The following is a 19482-nucleotide window of genomic DNA, read 5'->3' on the forward strand; positions in this document are numbered from 1 at the left end:
AAGTAAATAAGTGGCCTGTTCATTTTTCCCAGGGAGTGAGTGGTGCTCTGGCTGTACTGATGAAAGATGCCATAAAGCCAAACCTGATGCAGACATTAGAGGTAAGTCCTGCCATTGTGACATTTTACTCTATTGAGTTGGCTTTTTCCTTCTCTGACGAAACCCTTTTCATGGTCATGTTCTCCTTTCCAGGGAAATCCTGTGTTTGTTCATGCCGGACCTTTTGCTAACATTGCTCACGGAAACTCCTCCATACTGGCTGATAAAATTGCCCTGAAGCTGGTTGGTCCAGATGGATTTGTAGGTAGGTTGCCTTTACATACAGTAGACGATTGTCCGATTGATTGCAGGTTCATAATCATCTCTGTGTAACTTTGTGTTTGCAGTGACAGAAGCCGGCTTTGGAGCAGACATTGGCATGGAAAAATTTTTCAATATCAAGTGCAGATATTCTGGCCTGTGCCCCCGCGTGGTGGTTTTGGTGGCTACAGTCCGAGCTTTAAAAATGCATGGAGGAGGCCCAACTGTAAGTGTTACACTCTCATGTGAAAAGGGCTTTGACGTTTCATAGGAATTAGACATTATAGATCATTTACATATACTGTAGACTCGTCCCTTTGTACCCGGCATGCATTTTAACAGAACTACATAAGTGGCTGGACGATCAAAGATTGGACGAAGCCGCTTGTCGTAAAATTGTACATTGAATAAATTGTCAGCCAGTGTGCACAATTAAAATGTTAGTCCACTTTTAGTGCACTTAATATGTTTATTGGGCTGCAATGCCTATCCGCAACAGCCCTTGAAAGTGATATACTTGCCTGTCCATGGTTTGCCCGGGATCTTTGCTGTGTGCTTAGTGCCACATGGTCTCTTTTTGAGATTCTTCACCGCAGGGTTTGGGTTTTCTCGAGTACGTGTGCTGCGATCTCCATTCATTCCAATAGAAGGTCTGCACTCCACTCATCCTGCTGGAGTACATACTTTCAATTAGAATAAGAGGAGAATGTGACGTACAGTATATGCATGGGAAGAGGCCCAGTGGCCTACAGCAGAAACAGTAGTTGTCAGTTCCCTTTGTGTCCGAATGAGCTTTTTGGGTCTAATATTATTCCTGTCCATGTAATACCCAGAGGGGTAACCCTCCTTTGCAGCTTTTTTTTTTTTTTTAAAGCTGTAATTTTAGATTGTGCCCACTTTGCTTCCTGCTCATGGCATCTGGCACTTCAATATGGCCACAAAGTATCTAAGAATTCAGTCTATAGTTCACAAAAGGAACTATGGAAGGTGGGGATCCATGAATGCCATGAATTACCCAGAGTAGTGCAAAGAAAAAGGAGGCTTTGTATGTAAAATGGAAATGCCCTTTAATGTCCTAGTCTTCAGCCCACCTTAGGTGTTATAGGACAAAGTACAAGAGGATTTAAAAAGCAAAATGCAAAATTTTAGGTTACAAAATGGATAGAATACTTATTGTTATTGCATGAAGGCAACAGATGGCAGATAACTCAATACACTGACATTTAAGTGTGTCTTTCACTCAGGTCACCGCTGGTGTTCCTCTACCTAAGGAGTATACTGAAGAGGTGAGCTAATAAGTACATGTTTTTTTATGGTGCTCCATTCATTCTCTATAAATAGACCAGCAAAGGTTTTAGTCATTCTCTTGCATTCAGCGCTAAATAGCATTCCAGCTGTTCCATTATGTTTGCCCTGATACAAGAGCTGTATTCAAATCAGTTTCATGCGGATGAATGAAGCATTAACCATCCCTTAACAGGCTGTACCGTAATTCCTTGTCCGTTCCTTGCTGTACTTCAGGTGTTGCAAACCTAGGGCTTTTTAAAGTGACTCAGGAGTTAAATCTTAAAAATGCATTCAAGTAGCTTAATTATTAACAAAAATGTATCTTGTTTGTGTATCACTCGGCTGTAGATCCTCAAATCATCTCTGAATTGGTGCTGACACGGTCCTTCCTTCTGGACGGTGGCTACTTTTGTTCCCCATGGTCCCTGTGTGTGTTGTAAAGTAGCCACCACTCCTGTGATGGGCTACAATTTCAGTCACGTTTAGTTTACTAATTTGTATTGAGATTGTAGTCCATTCTGGGAGTGAGCTTGGAGCGGTGACTAGTTTACAATACACACAGGGACCATGGGGAACAAAAGTAGCCACCCTCCAGAAGGAAGGACAGCGTCAGAATTAATTCAGAGATGATTTGAAGATCTAGAGCCAAGTGATACACAAATAAGATATATTTTTGTTAATAGGTTACTTGAATGCATTTCTAGAATTTAACCCGAGTTTAGTGTCCCTTAAGGCCCCATTCACATGTAGCGACATACCTTTGCAGCGTCCGGGATAGCGCGACTTTCCAGCGACGGTAGCGCGACCTTCTCCGTCGGGCTCCATAGAAAAAAAGCAAAATCCGCCGAAAAAAGGGTCCTGTAGAAGCGACTTGCAACCGCGACATGCAGCTAAGACAGCTCCATTGACTATCATTAGCCGGCGACTTCTCGCGATGTCGCACGGCGAAATCGCGCATTAAGTCGCTAGATGTGAAAGGGGCCTAAAGGTCCTTAAAGGGTAGCTCTACTTTCGTTAAAAGAAATGACATATATCAATGCTACATTAACTTATTGTAATTTATTTTTAATAAAAGTTATCTTGCTAGATTAATCTGCAGCCTCCTACGATTTTCAAAAAGTGGCAAAAAATTCAAACATGGTTTCTTTGCGTGTGAGTGTTTTGTACTCTGTTGACATACAGATCTATTGTATTGTATTTCATGTTATTGGCTCACTGCTGTTCCCAATGGTAAAGCTTGCCGTACACTGAGCAAATTTTAGCCGGTTCTTGTTGATAGTGACAATGGGCTGTCAGAATACAGTAGCCCAGTGGGAGATTCATCCATCCACACTGCTTAGCCTGGATGGATGAATCTGTTATATATTTTTTTCCGCTCAGAGTGCAAGTTGAATGAAAAAAAATATAATTAGGTCTGTTATTACGACACTTGATCATGTGATTATACCCGGTAGACCCCCCACTGAGGAAGTAGGAAGTGAATCCATCCTATACAAGTGGTAGCAGTTAGGACTTTGCAATGAAGTTTGATTTAAAAAATCTCTGCCATTTATAACTGACCAGGGCCGGATTGTGTTTTTCTTTTTTTTGTCCGAAAAATAATAATAATAAATATTTTATTAATCCATATTTTATTTAGAGAGAACTGTTTTTCCGACAAACACAATAACAAAAGAAAAAATCTCAAAACGAAACCAGCCGCTTCAAAAATACCACACTAAACCCAACATTACTGATACACATTGTAATTGGTCCCATGCCTCTGGTCCAAAAAGAGGAGAAAAAAGATCCCATCCCAAAAAGATATTGCTCCCTGAGTGAAAGGATACTTAAAGAAGAACTCCAGGCATAAATATTTTTAAATGAAAATGTTCATAAATATTCTTAACCCTTGCAGCGTGATACCCCTGCACTGTAAGGGTTATGTGCTCGTTTCCATCTAGGGATGAAAGTAATAAAGATATACTTACCTGAACCTCGAAGTTGCTAGAATGGACCCTGGAGCCTGTCTCCTGCTCCGCTCCAGCGATGGAATATCCCTCAGCGTCCTTACGTCCAATACAGTGTAATACATGATGACTCACAGGACCTTATACCGCCAGAGCGGTGGGGGAGCAAGGCTTCAGGAATCAGTTTAGCAGCCAGCTGGCTAGGAAGTCAAACAATGATGTCATCAAGTATCATCAAGTTCAATGTAGGGCCAATACCCCGCATTGTCCTTGAGGATGGTGAGGGCCCGCCCATAAACCGGAAAGTCCTATAGAAGAGCGAGGAATAAGAAAATTATTTTTTTAACTCCCTTTAAGCTTTCAGTGCCAGATATAATATTATCTGACCATGAGAATAATTATAGTACTAATGATGCATATTGAATTAAGCAGGGACCTTGCTGGAAATGAATGGTTCATATATCTCTTTGTACTGATCTGTACTGTGTTAAGACTGATAGAGATACTGGTATGGGACCAGAGAGCTCTGCATTGCATCTCACATACCATTGGATTGATTCTGTTTCAGTACCCATACTGCTGTGTAGACCAGAATTTCTCAGCCTTTAATGTTTCTGACTGTTCTGGAACGCGGTGCATTGCGTTTTGTCACGTTATTACAGCGATTTTGCCGCGTTCCTGAGCTGTTTTTATTTTTCAGCTTAAAATGGGCTTTCAGGTGCGGTCCAGTGTGTTTGTATGTGTTTCCAGACCAGAAAAAATTAGACATGTAGTATTTTTCTGGAATGGACTGCGCCCACTGTGAGGCCAGAAATAGCGTAGGGATACATTAGGATGCATTTTGGGTCCGGAAACAATCTGGTCTGGTCTGGAGATGATCTGATGTGGTGTGAACGGGCCCTTAGTCTGGAGGACTGCCCAGGGATGTGTCCATGACTGCCTAGGCTCATAGAAAGAGGTTGACAGCTCTGGGCACGGAGCTCCATCCATTGATCAGTGAATACAGTAGAGTGCAAAGCAGACTCCTTTGTACAAAGCTTGCAGAAGACATTTCCCTCTCCTTTTTTTTCTCTATACCCCTAAATATGTAGACATTTCAGTATTATTTCTCTTGTTGGAGACAGAAATTGGATAAATATAATGATAAATGATCCTGTATCTCTCCAATCAGCCGCACAAAACCAAGGTCCACCTCTATGATTAAGCCCAGGTGGTGAAACACGTGGGAGGGATACTATGGTGGTGGTGTATACCTTGTATTTTAAACTTTGCGTGGAATTTATAACAATAAAGTTGGATTTGATTGGAGAGATATTGTTTGATGAGTGGGAGCACACTACAGCCTGCACCTGATGTCTGTATTGGTCTGCAGTCTGGTGGAATTGGAGCAGTGAGTCTTTTGCTTTTTTAAATATTGATAAATGATCCTGTACACAAACTAGTCAGTTATTGTTTGTGCATCCGAAGTCTTGCCGGTAATTTTGTCTTTGTCAGCTTGAGTATGACGGCAGACAGACCTTGCTGCAGATGAAGAATAATGTGCATTTTAGATAAAAAAGGGTGTCTATTGTCATAAATATACTTTTCAAAACGTGTTAAAGATTTCTAGCACCTGGAAAACTTGGCATTCTTCACACGTACGCAAGTGTCCAAAACTTAGTTGTGCAAACTCCTGCTTTGTGTCGTTTGTTCTGCGCCTCTCTCTTGTGCTCCACCACCTTGGCAGAATTAAAAACAAGGAAATCTCCTTCCCTATTTTTCTGTATGCGGTCTCTAGTTCCAAACAAATTTACTGGCTTGGAATAAATATTGGTTAGGAGTAAAGTAACTGCATCCGCCATGCCTTGAAGGTCCTTGTTCAGACATTTCCTGTTATACAGTGACAACAATCTGCCCTGGTCTCCCAGCTATTTGCTTGCAGTGCCCCCCTGTCACTTAATCCCCCAAAGGAGACTACAAGTGGTTGTACTGATGCACATTAAACAGACATGGTCCACTGTAGTCACCATCAGAAAAACCATCCTTGAAATTAGGGCTGCAGCTGAAGATTATTTTCATAATCGATTAGTTGCCTGATTATTTTTTCAACTAATCGATTGGTTGTATAAAAAAAAATATCTCGCTCTCTCGCCCTTTGATTCCCTCCCTCTTTTTCTCTCCCCTTCCCCAATGAAATAATGGATGATGAGAATAGTTGCCAACTATTCTCATCATCGATTCGTTGTTGCAGCCCTACTGGAAATGCCATGCAGCCATTGCTGGAGTGCAAGTGGTTGCAGGAGATCAGTAAAGTTAAGACTGGGCTTGGTGTGAACCCAGTTCGCCCAAGCCCACTCAACACTGTGACTGACACACGTTCCTCCCGACCCAATCAGTGACAGCAAGGGTATTCCACACCACTTTGTAATGTGTAGCTGTGGAACGGGAAATACCCCTTTCTGCAACTGATTAGGTCAGGAGGAAGGGTTGGCAGTCACAGCTTTGAATGGGCTTGGCCAAACTGGGTTCACACCAAGCCCAGCCTCATAACTAGATATAACACTGAGATGCATCTAAAGAATATAAAAAAAGATGAAAGCAAGGACATTTTTTATGATACACACATTCTGTTAGGTTTTATACTTACTGACTATTCTGTTTTATGAAAGACCATTGGTGACCAGTTCTCTTTAAAGGTGGCTCATGTCCTTTTTTTCCCACCGATTTGTGTTTTATGGAAAATTCCACTGAGAAGGCTTGCGATATATTATTATTGTCACGTTTCTGTCTGCAGAATTTGGAGCTGCTGGAGAAAGGCTGTAGTAATCTTACTAAGCAAATCCAGAATGCCGTCATGTTTGGTGTCCCCGTGGTGGTTGCCGTCAATGTTTTCAAGTAAGAAGGCTTTTTCGGTTCATTATTTTTAATGTACATTTGATGTCAGCGCTCTGGAATCGATCTTTGTAGCTTCACTGTATAGAGAAAATAAGCTGATTAAATAGCCATGATTGAAGGAACCCTGTACGGTGGTAAAAATAATCTTGGCAATGCTGCATCCTAATATCAGGCACCATATGATGTTTGTTCTTTACCTTCAATGCATTATGAAGCCGCTGGAGCTCCAAAAGAAAAACTCTGCAGAAGCACTGACTTTCTAAACATTGCCAGTTGTGTAATAAAAACATAAGCGGGACATTTATTAAAACAGTGTGTCAAAGAAAAGCCGTATATGTCCTTAGGATACAGCAAAAGAAAAATTTAGGTAAGCAAATTAGAGTTATGGTCAAATTAACCAATGCCTACTGCCACTACTAAATTTGGTCTGGGCATCTCCGTTTTAATGACCCCTGGTCATGCAAGGGTTTATCACATTTACCAATGAATGGTTTCAGGTCTGTTGCATGTTGCAGTTCTGAGCTTCTGTTGCTATAATTGGGATTGGCAGATAGGCCGCTGTCAGAATACCCAAACGGAGCTTGTAGCTGACATGTCCGAGAATTTTCCAACCTGCTTCCTTAATCAGCTGTTCGAGGAATGCCGGGTGCCGCCAGCAGCGCCCACTGTGAAAATTTTGGCTAGTTCATCAGGAACCAGCCAATATTGGATACATGTTTACCCGGCTTTAGGCTTAGCTTCACACAGCGGGGGACCATGTGTGAGTAAAAGCTGATAGGAGTAGAATGAGTGTACATAAGCCTTACCACTGAGATTGTAATAATAATTTTTTTTTTAAAAGATCTCTCGTTAACCTCTTGCTGCCACCCCTTTAAGGGGTTGTTCACACTGGAGATGTTTGCTGGGCTTCCAGACCATTTGATCGCTGTCATTGGCTGTCACAGTAGTCAGGACCAGGAGCCCATTCCACCAGCTCCCAATTGTAAACAGTGACAGGGAGCTGTCGATGACATCTCGGTCACAACGTTGGGAGAAGGCAATTGAGTGAGCTCCCAGCACAAGACAGTGACGTCGACTGTACACATATATATGTGGTCGGCACAGCATAAAGCCCCTCCGTGCCACCGACTAGCAGGCAACAGGATTGTAAGAAAAAAAGTTTGTTTCTTTTAATAAATCTTTCTAAGGATATGAAGTTTATCATTTTCTGTATTATTTATATTGTTATCATATTTTTACACACAGAACAGACACACCCGCTGAGCTGGAGCTGCTCTGTTGTCTTGCCAAGGGAGCTGGAGCGTTTGATGCTGTAAAGTGCACTCACTGGGCAGAAGGTGGTAAGGGTGCCATGGATCTGGCTAAGGCCGTACAGACAGCATCAGTATCGCCTAGCGAGTTTAAACTACTTTACGATTTGGAGGTAAGGTCAATTGCTGTCTGTTGATTTTGTTTCTGGTCAGTGACCTCAGGTGGTATACCACCCCCTTCATCAGACATGATATTATGCCTAATGAAGGGGCCTTTCATGGTCCCAAAACATTGCTGTTTGTTTGACCATAATGTTTAAATGTCAATAAAGGCGTTTTGAACTAAGCTCCTCAGTGTGCTGGTGACATACTCAATAACTTGGATTACAGCGCCACCATCCGCAGTCATTTCAGCACCCAGTTTCACAAGGGCCTTACTGGTCAGGATTGCGGTGGGACACCCACATAGCTGAACTCAGGACACAAAAACGTTCATGCAAATAATTCCTCAATAGCCACAAAGGATATAAATCCACTTTGGAATCACCAAATACTTTTGCAAATCTAGATATTACTATTTAAAAGAACAGCTGTTAAAACCATAAAACCAGATGTATTGAAATATGTATGTGTGAACCTTAAATGATGATTGATTTTCTATATTTTAATCTATCCAAGTTTGGAGATGCCGTTTGACTGGTGCTGCTGATTTTTAGTTTAGAATTGGTAATCAATCAGTAAGCCTGACAGGCAGACCTAAGTATAGTTGAAACAGTTGTTGGGAATGTTCAAAGAAGACTACGATGCCCAAAATGGGATACAAGGAGAACACATGACTCAGCTACTAGAGTATGGCACTCCCTTATGCTAATCATAAAGACTTTTAAGGTAAACATCACATAGGTTATTTTAAAGTAAAAGCATGGATAAAAGGATGAGGGATGATCCTTCAAGGGACACATTCACACACACACACACTCACACACTCATTCACACTACAGACACACACACACGCACAGCATCACACAGACACACCCACACTCACATTGAATAGACAGACACCTGTTAGGACTATTTTTACTTACTAACTAAAGACACGTTTCTTAAGCATCTTATAGATTTCTGCTGTAAGATATACTATATTTTGTAATCATCAAGCATCTTATAGACTCATTCTGTAAGATATACCATATCTGTAATATTTTGTAACTTTAAATTAAACACATTCTGAACTTTATGCAACAACGGAAACAATCATCTATTATTGGACTTTTCCACCCTATGCTTCGAGAAAAAGAATATGACATAAAAAAATCATATTTCGTGTCATTTTCTTACAACAGCAAAGGTAAGTATTGGGGGTGTTTGGAGGGGGCAATTCCATTTTCCCAAATTCACTTGGGAAAGTGAACTTACCCTTTAACATTACATAGCAGGGAAAAACCTCAGTTTTGGAGTTTTTAGAAAAGAGCAAGTAAAAAAAATTTTTAAGTGATATTAAAGCCCAATTTTTTTTTTTTTAAGTACTTCTTTCCTCGTTTTCTAGTGTGTCCCCGCCATGCTCTTCCCCCCGCACCCTGCACGGATGCCACCATCGTTCTAATGGAGGCACTCGTCCCCGCAGCGGCTGTGTGCGTCCATAGACACACACAGCCCTGTGGCAGGCCACGCCCCTTCCTTCTTTGATGACAGAAGGAGCCTAAGGCTCCTTCTGCCATCAGTATCCTCCCCCGCAACCCGGAAGTTCAGGGTACGGAGGATCACTTCGGGACCGGCGGCGGGGGTGAGTGCAGCTAAGAGGTAAGTGTGGGGGAAACTGGGGAGGACTGGGGTAAAAAAAGGTCCTGGGCTGTTTTTTCCCTAATACAGAGAATGCATTAAGGTAAAAAAACCCCAGACCTTAATACTACTCTAAGTAATGCTATGTTAATGGGAACATGTAACAAGTATAAATAGTTGTTATCCTAATTGGGCTGCAAACGTGGAAATACGCTTTAAAGGATAAGTGCACTCTTCAGAGATACTGAAGAGTTGCTGTGCGGAGCCCGGAACAGCAAACAACATTGGGGAGGAGCAGTTTAGGTTTGTGTTCTGCTAGAAAAAAAAAACACTTTGAGAAGGATAAGTATACAAAAAGCACATTTATCCTTTAAAGAAAACGCTGTAGCTATAACTCAACCTATGTGCTCACTAGAAATGCACTTTTCTTGTTACATGAATAACAGACGGAGTTGAGTCACATTAATGTGTTTTTCTTCCTAGCTTCCTATTGCTGATAAGATCAGGATAATTGCACAGAAGATATATGGTGCTGATGATATTGAGCTTCTCCCTGAGGCACAGAAAAAGGCTGATTTATACACTAAGCAGGTAAGTGCGAGCACAGTCTCTCCACCAGTATTACTTGTGCCTCCGGGGGTACTTCATAAGATTTAGGAAGCACTTATATTTCTGTTGTATTAAACTCAGAATAAAATTTTAAAGGTTTCTTTCTAATACACAATGCAGATCTATCATTAACGTTACAACTTATGTGCTTTCTTAGGACTGTAAATGAACTTTGCACGATATTCTAATTATTCGAGTTTCACCTGTATTGAATCTCAGTAGCTAGGTCACCAGTCTTCAAAATTACAACTGGCACTTATTAGTTTTCAGCGTATATCTTTTGAATGGAATCATAGGTTTTATGACACTTAAGTGTACGTTAGGGCAAATTTTTTTTAGAAATGCAGTACCACTCTGCAATACATGCACATTTCACCATGTTTTATCCCTTTAACCCTTTTGCTGGTAGCGGATCCCTTTCAAACAGACTCCCGGCGGCTATAACCACCGGGACTCTGTGTACATGTGTAAAGCCCTCTGTCGGCTTTACACTGGAAGCGATTCTGGCGACTGAGCTGCCACCAAACCGCTTCCAGGGGTCAGTGTAGTGCGCACCCCCCTGCCTTGCTTTCACAGGCTCCGCTGCCCATGTTGCGGGGCCAGGACTGGCATCACGGGTATCGGCGGAGAAGGGGACCGGAAGCAATGCCGATTGCATCATTTCCGGTCCCTCAGCTGTCATGGCTGCAGAAGCAGGGCAAGAAGCTATTGGAATGCAATCTGCACTCCAATAGCTTCTTTGGAGTGAAATGGTAACTCTAGGGGACTGATAGATCCCTAGTGTCGCCTTAAAGATTACCTGTCATTACTAGTATGCTATCACATAGGGGGCTTGTAAGCCCTTCTCTCTTTCTGATAGCAGGACAGGACATTTTAATGGTTCATGTTCTGCCCCGTCCCTTTCCCAGTGTAATCGCTGCTGTACAAGGATTCACAGGGGGCTGCTACCAAAACAAATTTAATTATTTGCATTAGTTGCAACTAAATATAAATTGGATTTGTTTCACTTAATACATAACAGGTGCTATTTTTCTGGTTTGTTTTTTTCCTCTGCCTAGAATTCAGCATTAAAGTGACCCTGTTTTTGTCCTGTGCATAGTGTCATCAAGATGCTGTCACAGGCACCCAGTGCTTACTTTCTAGAAACCCCATAAGCCCCAAACCCTTGGATGCTCCAAAATGCAAATAACAACATTTAACTAGAAAGTCTTTGTTTGACTCTGCACCCTCCTGTGCCTCATGATTTGTCATCGAGGTAGCTTGTCACATTGACGTGCCAGTCATGAAGCCCAGGTAGGAGAAGGTGGGAACAAGCCCCAACTCCCTAGATTAATAATGTTTTGGGTTTTGGAGCTCCTAAGGTGCCCAGCAAGGTAACCTCTGAGTGCCTGCACAAACATTCTGATGGCACTTTACTCAGGAACAAGCGAGTGCAGGTGCTTTGAACTGAAATTTGTACATTCTTCTACCATAATGCTTATGTTTTCAATACAACCATCCAGAGACAGAAAATAGAGGTCAGGTATGACACCAAGTTTGTAATGTGCAAATGTGTCTTTTTGTGTGCTAATCAGACTGTCTTCGTGCAAGATAAACAACAACGATTGGTCAGGAAAGCACACTCGCCGGATTTACGATAATGTGTAGAATTGTTAACCTTTTTATTAACCTTGCTTTCTATACTTCTATCTGAAGGGCTTTTCTAATCTGCCAATCTGCATGGCTAAAACGCATCTCTCCTTGTCCCATAACCCGGAGCTGAAAGGTGCCCCGAAAGGATTTGTTTTGCCCATCCGTGACATCAGAGCCAGCATTGGAGCTGGGTTTCTATATCCATTAGTTGGAACGGTAAGAGGGTAATATTTATATGTCAATATGACCTTTAAAAGCTGAGATACTTTGAAAGGCTGGTAATGTACATGGTACAGGGTCACTATGGCAACTAAATTAATGCTCGTCAGTAGAATATTCTGGTCATAGGGGCTGTGTAGCTTTGACATATTTCTAGCAGTTCTATATGGAGTGCTGGGACATCACTTATTAATGTCAACTCTAATGAAAGCAACACATATACAAGGAAAGAGCTTAGTGCATAACCCTTTAAATTTAACATTTCCTGATCTGTGTCCATTTCAGCCACAGACAAGGCTGACTACTGAAGGGTTTCTTAATTTCATTGGTAAGCTTTGTAAGGAAATGTGTCAACTTTAGCGCTGCAACTAACAATTATTTTCATAATCAATTAGTTGGGCGATAATTTTTACTTCAGAATAAAACTGCAGGCACAATTTTTTTGCAATCGCACTGGAACGCAGGTCATTGCAGTACCGCAAGCAACTTTGTTTCATTTTTTATGATTTCTTAAATAATTTTTTAATCATTTTATTTATTTTTTATTTATTCATTTTTTTACTTTACTGTTAGGGGATTTTTGGAAAAATCAGAGGTCTAAACAGACCCCTGATATTTCCCTTTTAAAATAGAAAAAGAGATTGAGGACACGGTCCTCAATCTCTTTATCTGCAGCCCTATCACTTAATGAACAGCGAGCACTCATTACAGAGGCTTCCTGTTCATTCATAAATCAAGGAGATGGTAAAAAGATACTGTGTCCACAATTATGAATGACCAGGAAGTAATGTAGAACATTTCCTGTTCATTCATAATTGGGGACACAGTGTCTGAATACTATGTCCTCAGTTTTTTACAAACATCGTAGTGATTTTTGAATATTACAGGGAACAATCGGCAAATATTTCACAATTTTGCTGATCATCCCGCACCACCCTGCTCAGCCTCCTGACAGCTTTTTTCCTCCCCACTGGGCGCCAGCAGGGGAATCGGCTCTGTGTCCCCTCCGAACCCCACTGCCTTTTCCTATAGGCGGAGGGAGAGCAGCAGGGATCGAAGGGGACCCAGAGCTGATGAAACACCAGCTCCCAGCATGGAGGAGAGAACTAGGGGATCCAAGGGATGCAGAAGCTACAGACCTGCGTTGGTGATTCATTTCTCACGCATCTGCTCAATGGGTTAAGAGATGCTTTTGAGTGCAGATGTTTGTAGATATGCTAATAGAAGAAGGAAGGCTTGTGGCATCACTAGGAGCAATAACACAATAAAGACCTGATTTTATTATAGCTTGTGTTCATTAGATTAAAAATGTTTACGAGAATGCACGATAAATCTTCAATAACACATGCAAATGACATTAACCCTCTGCTCGTGTTTTCTAGATGAGTACAATGCCCGGGCTCCCAACTAGGCCGTGCTTCTATGACATTGATCTGGATCCTGACACAGAGCAAGTAAATGGATTGTTCTGAAATCTCAAGTCTGGGATACTAAATGGTGAGATTGTTGGGCTGTACCGACCCATTACCCTTCTATGCAGTATATCATTTTCTATAGTGCTACAGATGAACTGTACTCAGAGAAACATGGACACCTAAGAAGACTGAATCTATAAGGCGTTGTAATCAGGCAGTCCGCGTACAATAGGGGCGTAACGGGTAGCCACATATACTGCTCATGGCCAAACCCATACACATTACATCACCATGTGTCTGAAGGTTCTTATTCATACAGGTATATCCATGGTATATCTGTAAAAAATAAATCAAGGCAACTGGACTTGCTGTATTTTTCTTGAAGATGCTTCACTGGTCATTTGACTACCTTTGTCAATTCTAAATTGAGAAAGCTAGTTGGATGACCAGCAAAACATCTTCAAGAAAAATACAGCAAGTCCAGTTGCCTTGATTTATTTTTTACAGATATTACATCACCATGCACCCAGCAGCTGGGAAGCAGCAGTGCATGCTGGGATTTGCAGATCCATAGCAGCAGTACACAGCTGTGTGCAGTGTGTGTGCGCCATTCTGTTTTGCCCACAGCTCATTGCTAGATGGCAGACTGCAAGTAGTGCGGTGGTCATGTGATCACCATTTCAAAACACTTTTGCAGGTAGGTAAAGGGGCAAAAAAGATGTGCAAAGTGCAGACAGGAACCAGAGTCAACAATGTTTTAGGATCCTGAAATTTGGTTTTAAAACATTTGATGTGCAGTTAGTCCATTCTGTTGACTTGTGTGCTACTGACCTTGTAACTGGAACTTCCTACAGTGATTACATGTCAACACAGAAATAGCTGGAAAATGCAGAATAAAGTCATTTTCTGATTTTGTCTCTTCTTACTTTACAGTGTTTTCATGCTGAGTGATCGGCTCTCAAGCCATGGACTCTACTGTAAAAGCTTTTTACTTTACTATTCTATAAAAGGTATTTTAAGGTATCTTTCCCACGGGCATTGCAAACCTGTCTGTCTGGAAAATAAATATATGTTTTACAAAAAGATTTGTTTTTTTATTTCCTTTATGGTTGTTTCTATTTAAACTGACCGCACCAAAGGGCCGAACATTATATTTAGTGTATATAACGCTACAGTCAGAGATTACAGGTGTTGGTCAAAGACTGTGGACATGCTACAGGAGATGGTCCAAGGCTGCAGACATACTACAGGAGATGGTCAGAGTCTGCAGACATATTACAGGAGTCTGCAGACATACTACAGGAGATGCTCAGAGTCTGCAGACATGCTACAGAAGATGGTCAGAGCCTGCAGACATGCTACAGGAGATAGTCAGAGGCTCTGGACATACTACAGGAGTTAGTCACAGGCTCCAGCCATACTACAGGAGATGGTCAGAGGCTGCGGACATGCTACAGGAGATAGTCAGAAGCTGCAGACATACTGGAGGAGATGGCCAGAGGCTGCGGACATACCTCAGGAGATGGCCAGAGGCTGCGGACATACTACTGGAGATGGTCAGAGGCTGCGGACATACTACAGGAGATGGTCAGAGGCTGCGGACATGCTACAGGAGATGATCATTGGCTACAGACATACTGCATGAGATGGCCAGAAACTGTGGATATAATAGAGGAGATGGTCAGAGACTACAAACAAGGGTGAAGGTTGGGGACATGCTATAGGACACAGAAAACACTGTTATCTAGCTGAGGTGGTGTGCACTGTAGTACAGGAGCATGAAAGGTTGCCCTTTTACATTTATTAAAGGGTATCTATGGTCAAAGACTAAAAATAAATCTATATTTCTATATTACATTTCCATAAGTTCTATCCCACTCCTAATAACCATATGCATCTAGACATTTGTAAACTTAGGTATTGAAGATGCTCATAGGATGGACTTCCCCGATGCAATGACACCATTTCACTCAACCCTGTGAATATGACCTTCCTTGTGCCATCACTCTAATTGAGCCTGCCTTCTGAACTACAACTCAATATCTAAACTTCCCACAATGTAACATCATCATTGCATACATGGGATATGTGGTTTTGAGAAATCGAAATTGCATTACATCAAGCAGCAGGGAAAGAGACACAACATTGGGAATCCAGGAAGTTGTTGAAAGTGATGGGCAGACGGAAAGGCAGCACTGTTATCCTCCTGACACTAAAGAAGACAATGATTTTGTTGAAAGGGTAAATGGTAGTTTTGAAAACAATGCTTCAAAAATGCACAGAGAGTGTATTCCAGTGACTAGATACCTTACCGCTTGCTGTTCTCAACCAGAAGCACCCCAGCAAAGGACATGGGACTATTGGGGTCCCTCCCTACCAGGAAATTCTTTGGAGAGGACCAATAAATTTGGATCCCTCCTGTGTTGTAAGGTTGCCTACCCCTGAAATACATATTGTTCTCAAGAAAGGTTTGCTGTTCACCAGCATGACATTTTCTGAATGTGCAATTCCTTACGGCCGGCATTTAGCCATAATAAAAACCATTACTTATACTGTGAGAATGAAAGCAGAGTCAGACTCTTTTATTAGAAAACCAATAGTTGCTCCAGGCAGTTACACAGCATACGATTAAATGTCAACAGGGTTTGCTAAAATGAACATGTCATGAAGATGACATTAACTAACCACCATAATGCATAACAGACCCTGCACTTATCCAGATGTTGCATGTCTTTCAGACCAGCTTATAGCCCTAATTAGATCCCTTTCTCTTCCGTTCATTGAAGGACACAGCCAATCATCAGATCTTGACCAATAAGTGAGGACGCTAGGCATACCAAACACAAGGACAACACAGGGATGGCCCCCTGCTGGTGTAGTAGCTCACTGTGATACTGAAGGAAGTGTCTAGGGACCGAATGGTGGTCAGATTTATTAAGCACATTCCTCTTGTGTTCTCCAAACTGGGTTCTGAGAGTCCTTGTGGTCCTTCCTACATATAATTTTCCACAAGGACAAATCAATCCATAAATGACAAATCTAGATCCACAGTTAATGAAATGTTGAATGGGGAAGATTTTTCCATCTGAGCCCACTATGTCTTTTTTGCTATGCATCATGTGGCTAGAAGTGCCACAATTGGCCACCCCACATCTAAAACTGCCTACCTGACCGAACAGCCCTTTGTCCGAGTTTTCTTGTTTCGAAGATCTAATTTTGCTCGGTGCTAGAATGCTTTTAAGATCTCAGGGTTTACGAAATATGTTTTTTGGTTGTTTGGGAAGGGCTCTTTGTAGGGGATCTTCTAACAGGACTATCCAGTGCTTCTTAAAGATTTTCTCAATACATGGCGCACCACTATTTTTCTGAGAACAGAAATACGCCTGGCGATCATGTCTCAGTTCTTTTCTTGTTCTAGATGGAAGTGGAGTCTTATGTTTCTCTAGAACAGTTGTGATGTCATTTTTATTATATCCTTTTTGTAGAAATGTATCTGTTAGTATTGCCCCTTGTTTTAAGTAGTCCTCATCCTTAGTGCACGTTCGCCTCACTCTACAAAATTGTCCGTCAGGGTTGTTGCGAATCCACTTGGGGTGGTGATAGCTCCTAGCATGCAGGTAGGAGTTACCTGCCGTAGCTTTAAAATGTGTCCTAGAGGGGGGCGGAGCTTGCCAATGGCCGCGGCTGGACGTGTCTGTCCTTAGCTCCGCTGCTGTGAACCGGGCATCGTCTGAAAAAGTGCCACTACCGGCCTTCCTGCTACCCACAATGGGATCCAAACGGGGTAAGAAGTCCCAGGGCTCCAAACTGGACCGCTTACCCACTAGACTACATGCGACTACAGAGTATTAGTCGATAGAGCATAGGCATATCTACCCACTGCGCATGTCCTTAAGAAATGGCATGTACATGCATACGATGGGGCTAGGTGGATGACCGGACGTGTCTGTATCATGTTCCCCTGTGTTCTTGTATTTTTGTACTTTTGTATATTGCAAAATCGAAATAAAATCTTATTATTTAAAAAAAAAAAAATGTGTCCTAGAGATGATGCATCCTTCACTGTCGTAACTAAGCTCTAAATCCAAGAACACTAGGTGATGATCGTCTATTACATGTGCGTATTTTATCTCAAATGGGTTAGTGGAGCAGTACGCAATGAATTCATTAACGGTAACTCTGTCTCCATCCCAGATGATTAAAATATCATCTATATATCTCGTGTACAAAGCAAGGTTGGCACTAAAAGGAAGTCCCATAGTTCTTTCCTGACAGGTTCCTTTTAATAGAAGACTAAATAATCAAACCTTCCTTATTTTATTCTCCAGACAACAAACATCTACATTGTAGATGGCAGGAGAATAAACCAACTTGCATACATTATCTACAGAGCAGATTAATATGTAACAGATAAAATTGTTTTAAAGTCTATTATCGCTGAATAGAAATGAGCCACTGCATACTGGGGAAAAAGCGCTTATACGTCCTCTCCGATGCTGCCAGCTTTTCTAATTAACACATGCAGAGCATTAGTTCATACGAGGCTTCTGACTTTGTGGTGTGATTAATGATGTGTTGATTCGGAAGGTTTCACCTAAAAGACTTGCAATACCAGAGAAGGAAAGGAACAAAGGTGCCTGCAGTGTAATGCAATTGGAATTGATAAAAGAAACACTAACTTTGTTTGTTCCATAGTTTGGTTTCTTTTCTTAAACCCGAACAATTGTTATTCTAAATCATTCTTTACTGCATGACCATCTGTCATATTCTTGCAGCAAAGTCAGCCATATTCTAGGCAGGGATGGCACCGCTCCCAGTAGGCTGTATTCTCAGACATAATGGATCACAGTGGCATTCCAGAAGTCATAAAATTGTCTCTATAGATATAGAATTTGATCGGATTAGAAGAACTAAAACAGCTGAAGAACCTAAGTGATGGCATGTGCCATTTTTAGAAGTGCCTCAAAACATGTGTTACAATGGGTTTTTGGGCATTTTTGCATCATGTCACAGCTGCTACTGCTTTCTTTTGGGCCAAATAGACAAATGCCTGAAACTGAACGCTCTCAGAATGCTCAAAAACACATTTGGAAAAAGTCTGAAAATGCCAATGTCTAGGTGTGACTCCAGGCAAAAGGAGGGGGGAAACATGGCAGCCATAGTATCACTGTAATGGAAGCTGCAGTAGAGAAAGGATAGGGAAAGCTGACAGACTGCATAAGGTCAGTTAGGACACTATACTTTAATTCTGATTGCTAGCTCTTTGAACAATCAACCCCTTTGTTTCCTTTTTTGGTTTTCTTATCATGGAAAACCTGCACACATTAATAATTACCGATGGATGTCCAGCTAAAAAAACAGTTGTATTTACAGGCAGGGCCGGATTGCCCACAAGGCCAACCAAGGCTCGGCCTCGGGGCAGCAGGGAGTAGAGGGGCAGTGTGAAATTCCTATCTCCCGATGTCCGGGACATGCAGTTCCGGGCATCGGGCGGGTGGTTGTTTTCTTCATTCAGCCCTGCTTTAGGCATGCAGAGCTAAATATACAGCGGGGAAGCCGCCGTTTGTTTTGTATGCAGCCTGCAGTTCTGCCATTCTCCATGGGTGGGGGCCTTTTTGGTGGGTAGAGCGGTGCATTGAGAAACCTGGTCTTGGGGCAGCAGAGAGAGTAAATCCGGCCCTGTTTACAGGTATCAATTCATAAATCAGGCCTATTTTAAGCAACTTTGTGACATGAAGAAACGTAAAGTGTCCCCTTGTTTGCACAGTTTGAGGGGACAGCAAATGTACACTGATATACAAGCTGTACACTCACTACTTTACATTGTAGCAAAGTGTCATTTCCTCAGTGTAGTCATATGAAATGATATAATAACATATTTACAAAAATGTGAGAGGTGTACTCACTTCTGTGGAATACTGCATGTATGTATGTGTATATATATATATATATATAAATATATATATATATATATATACATACACACATACACACACACAAACATACATGCATACATACCATACACACACTACTGCATTCACCAAAAAAATCACCAATAGCAGACTGGCTATTGCTTCCCCTGCTATCTGCCGGTTTTTTTTTTTGTATTCCGACAGCGACCTTCGGCTGCTCTCAGATTACACGAACAGAGTCGGCAGCTCTAAGGCT

At 41.7% G+C, this 19482-nt stretch overlaps 1 protein-coding gene across 1 annotated transcript in view; it reads left to right on the forward strand.

The window, feature by feature from the left end:
- Positions 1-14274, forward strand: part of MTHFD1 (methylenetetrahydrofolate dehydrogenase, cyclohydrolase and formyltetrahydrofolate synthetase 1) — a 60114-nt gene extending 45840 nt beyond the window's left edge. The window contains exons 19-28 of the mRNA XM_018556593.1: positions 33-101; positions 193-304; positions 387-526; positions 1545-1586; positions 6310-6410; positions 7656-7833; positions 9923-10030; positions 11744-11896; positions 13282-13396; positions 14248-14274. Coding sequence (XP_018412095.1) covers positions 33-101; positions 193-304; positions 387-526; positions 1545-1586; positions 6310-6410; positions 7656-7833; positions 9923-10030; positions 11744-11896; positions 13282-13371 — 993 coding nt within the window. The 3' untranslated portion in view covers positions 13372-13396; positions 14248-14274. The remainder of the gene's footprint in view (positions 1-32; positions 102-192; positions 305-386; positions 527-1544; positions 1587-6309; positions 6411-7655; positions 7834-9922; positions 10031-11743; positions 11897-13281; positions 13397-14247) is intronic.
- The last annotated feature ends 5208 nt before the right edge of the window (positions 14275-19482 follow it).

Source organism: Nanorana parkeri, unplaced genomic scaffold (genome assembly GCF_000935625.1).
Source record: "Nanorana parkeri isolate BGI_ZX_2015 unplaced genomic scaffold, ASM93562v1 scaffold12, whole genome shotgun sequence".
NCBI lineage: Eukaryota > Metazoa > Chordata > Amphibia > Anura > Dicroglossidae > Nanorana > Nanorana parkeri.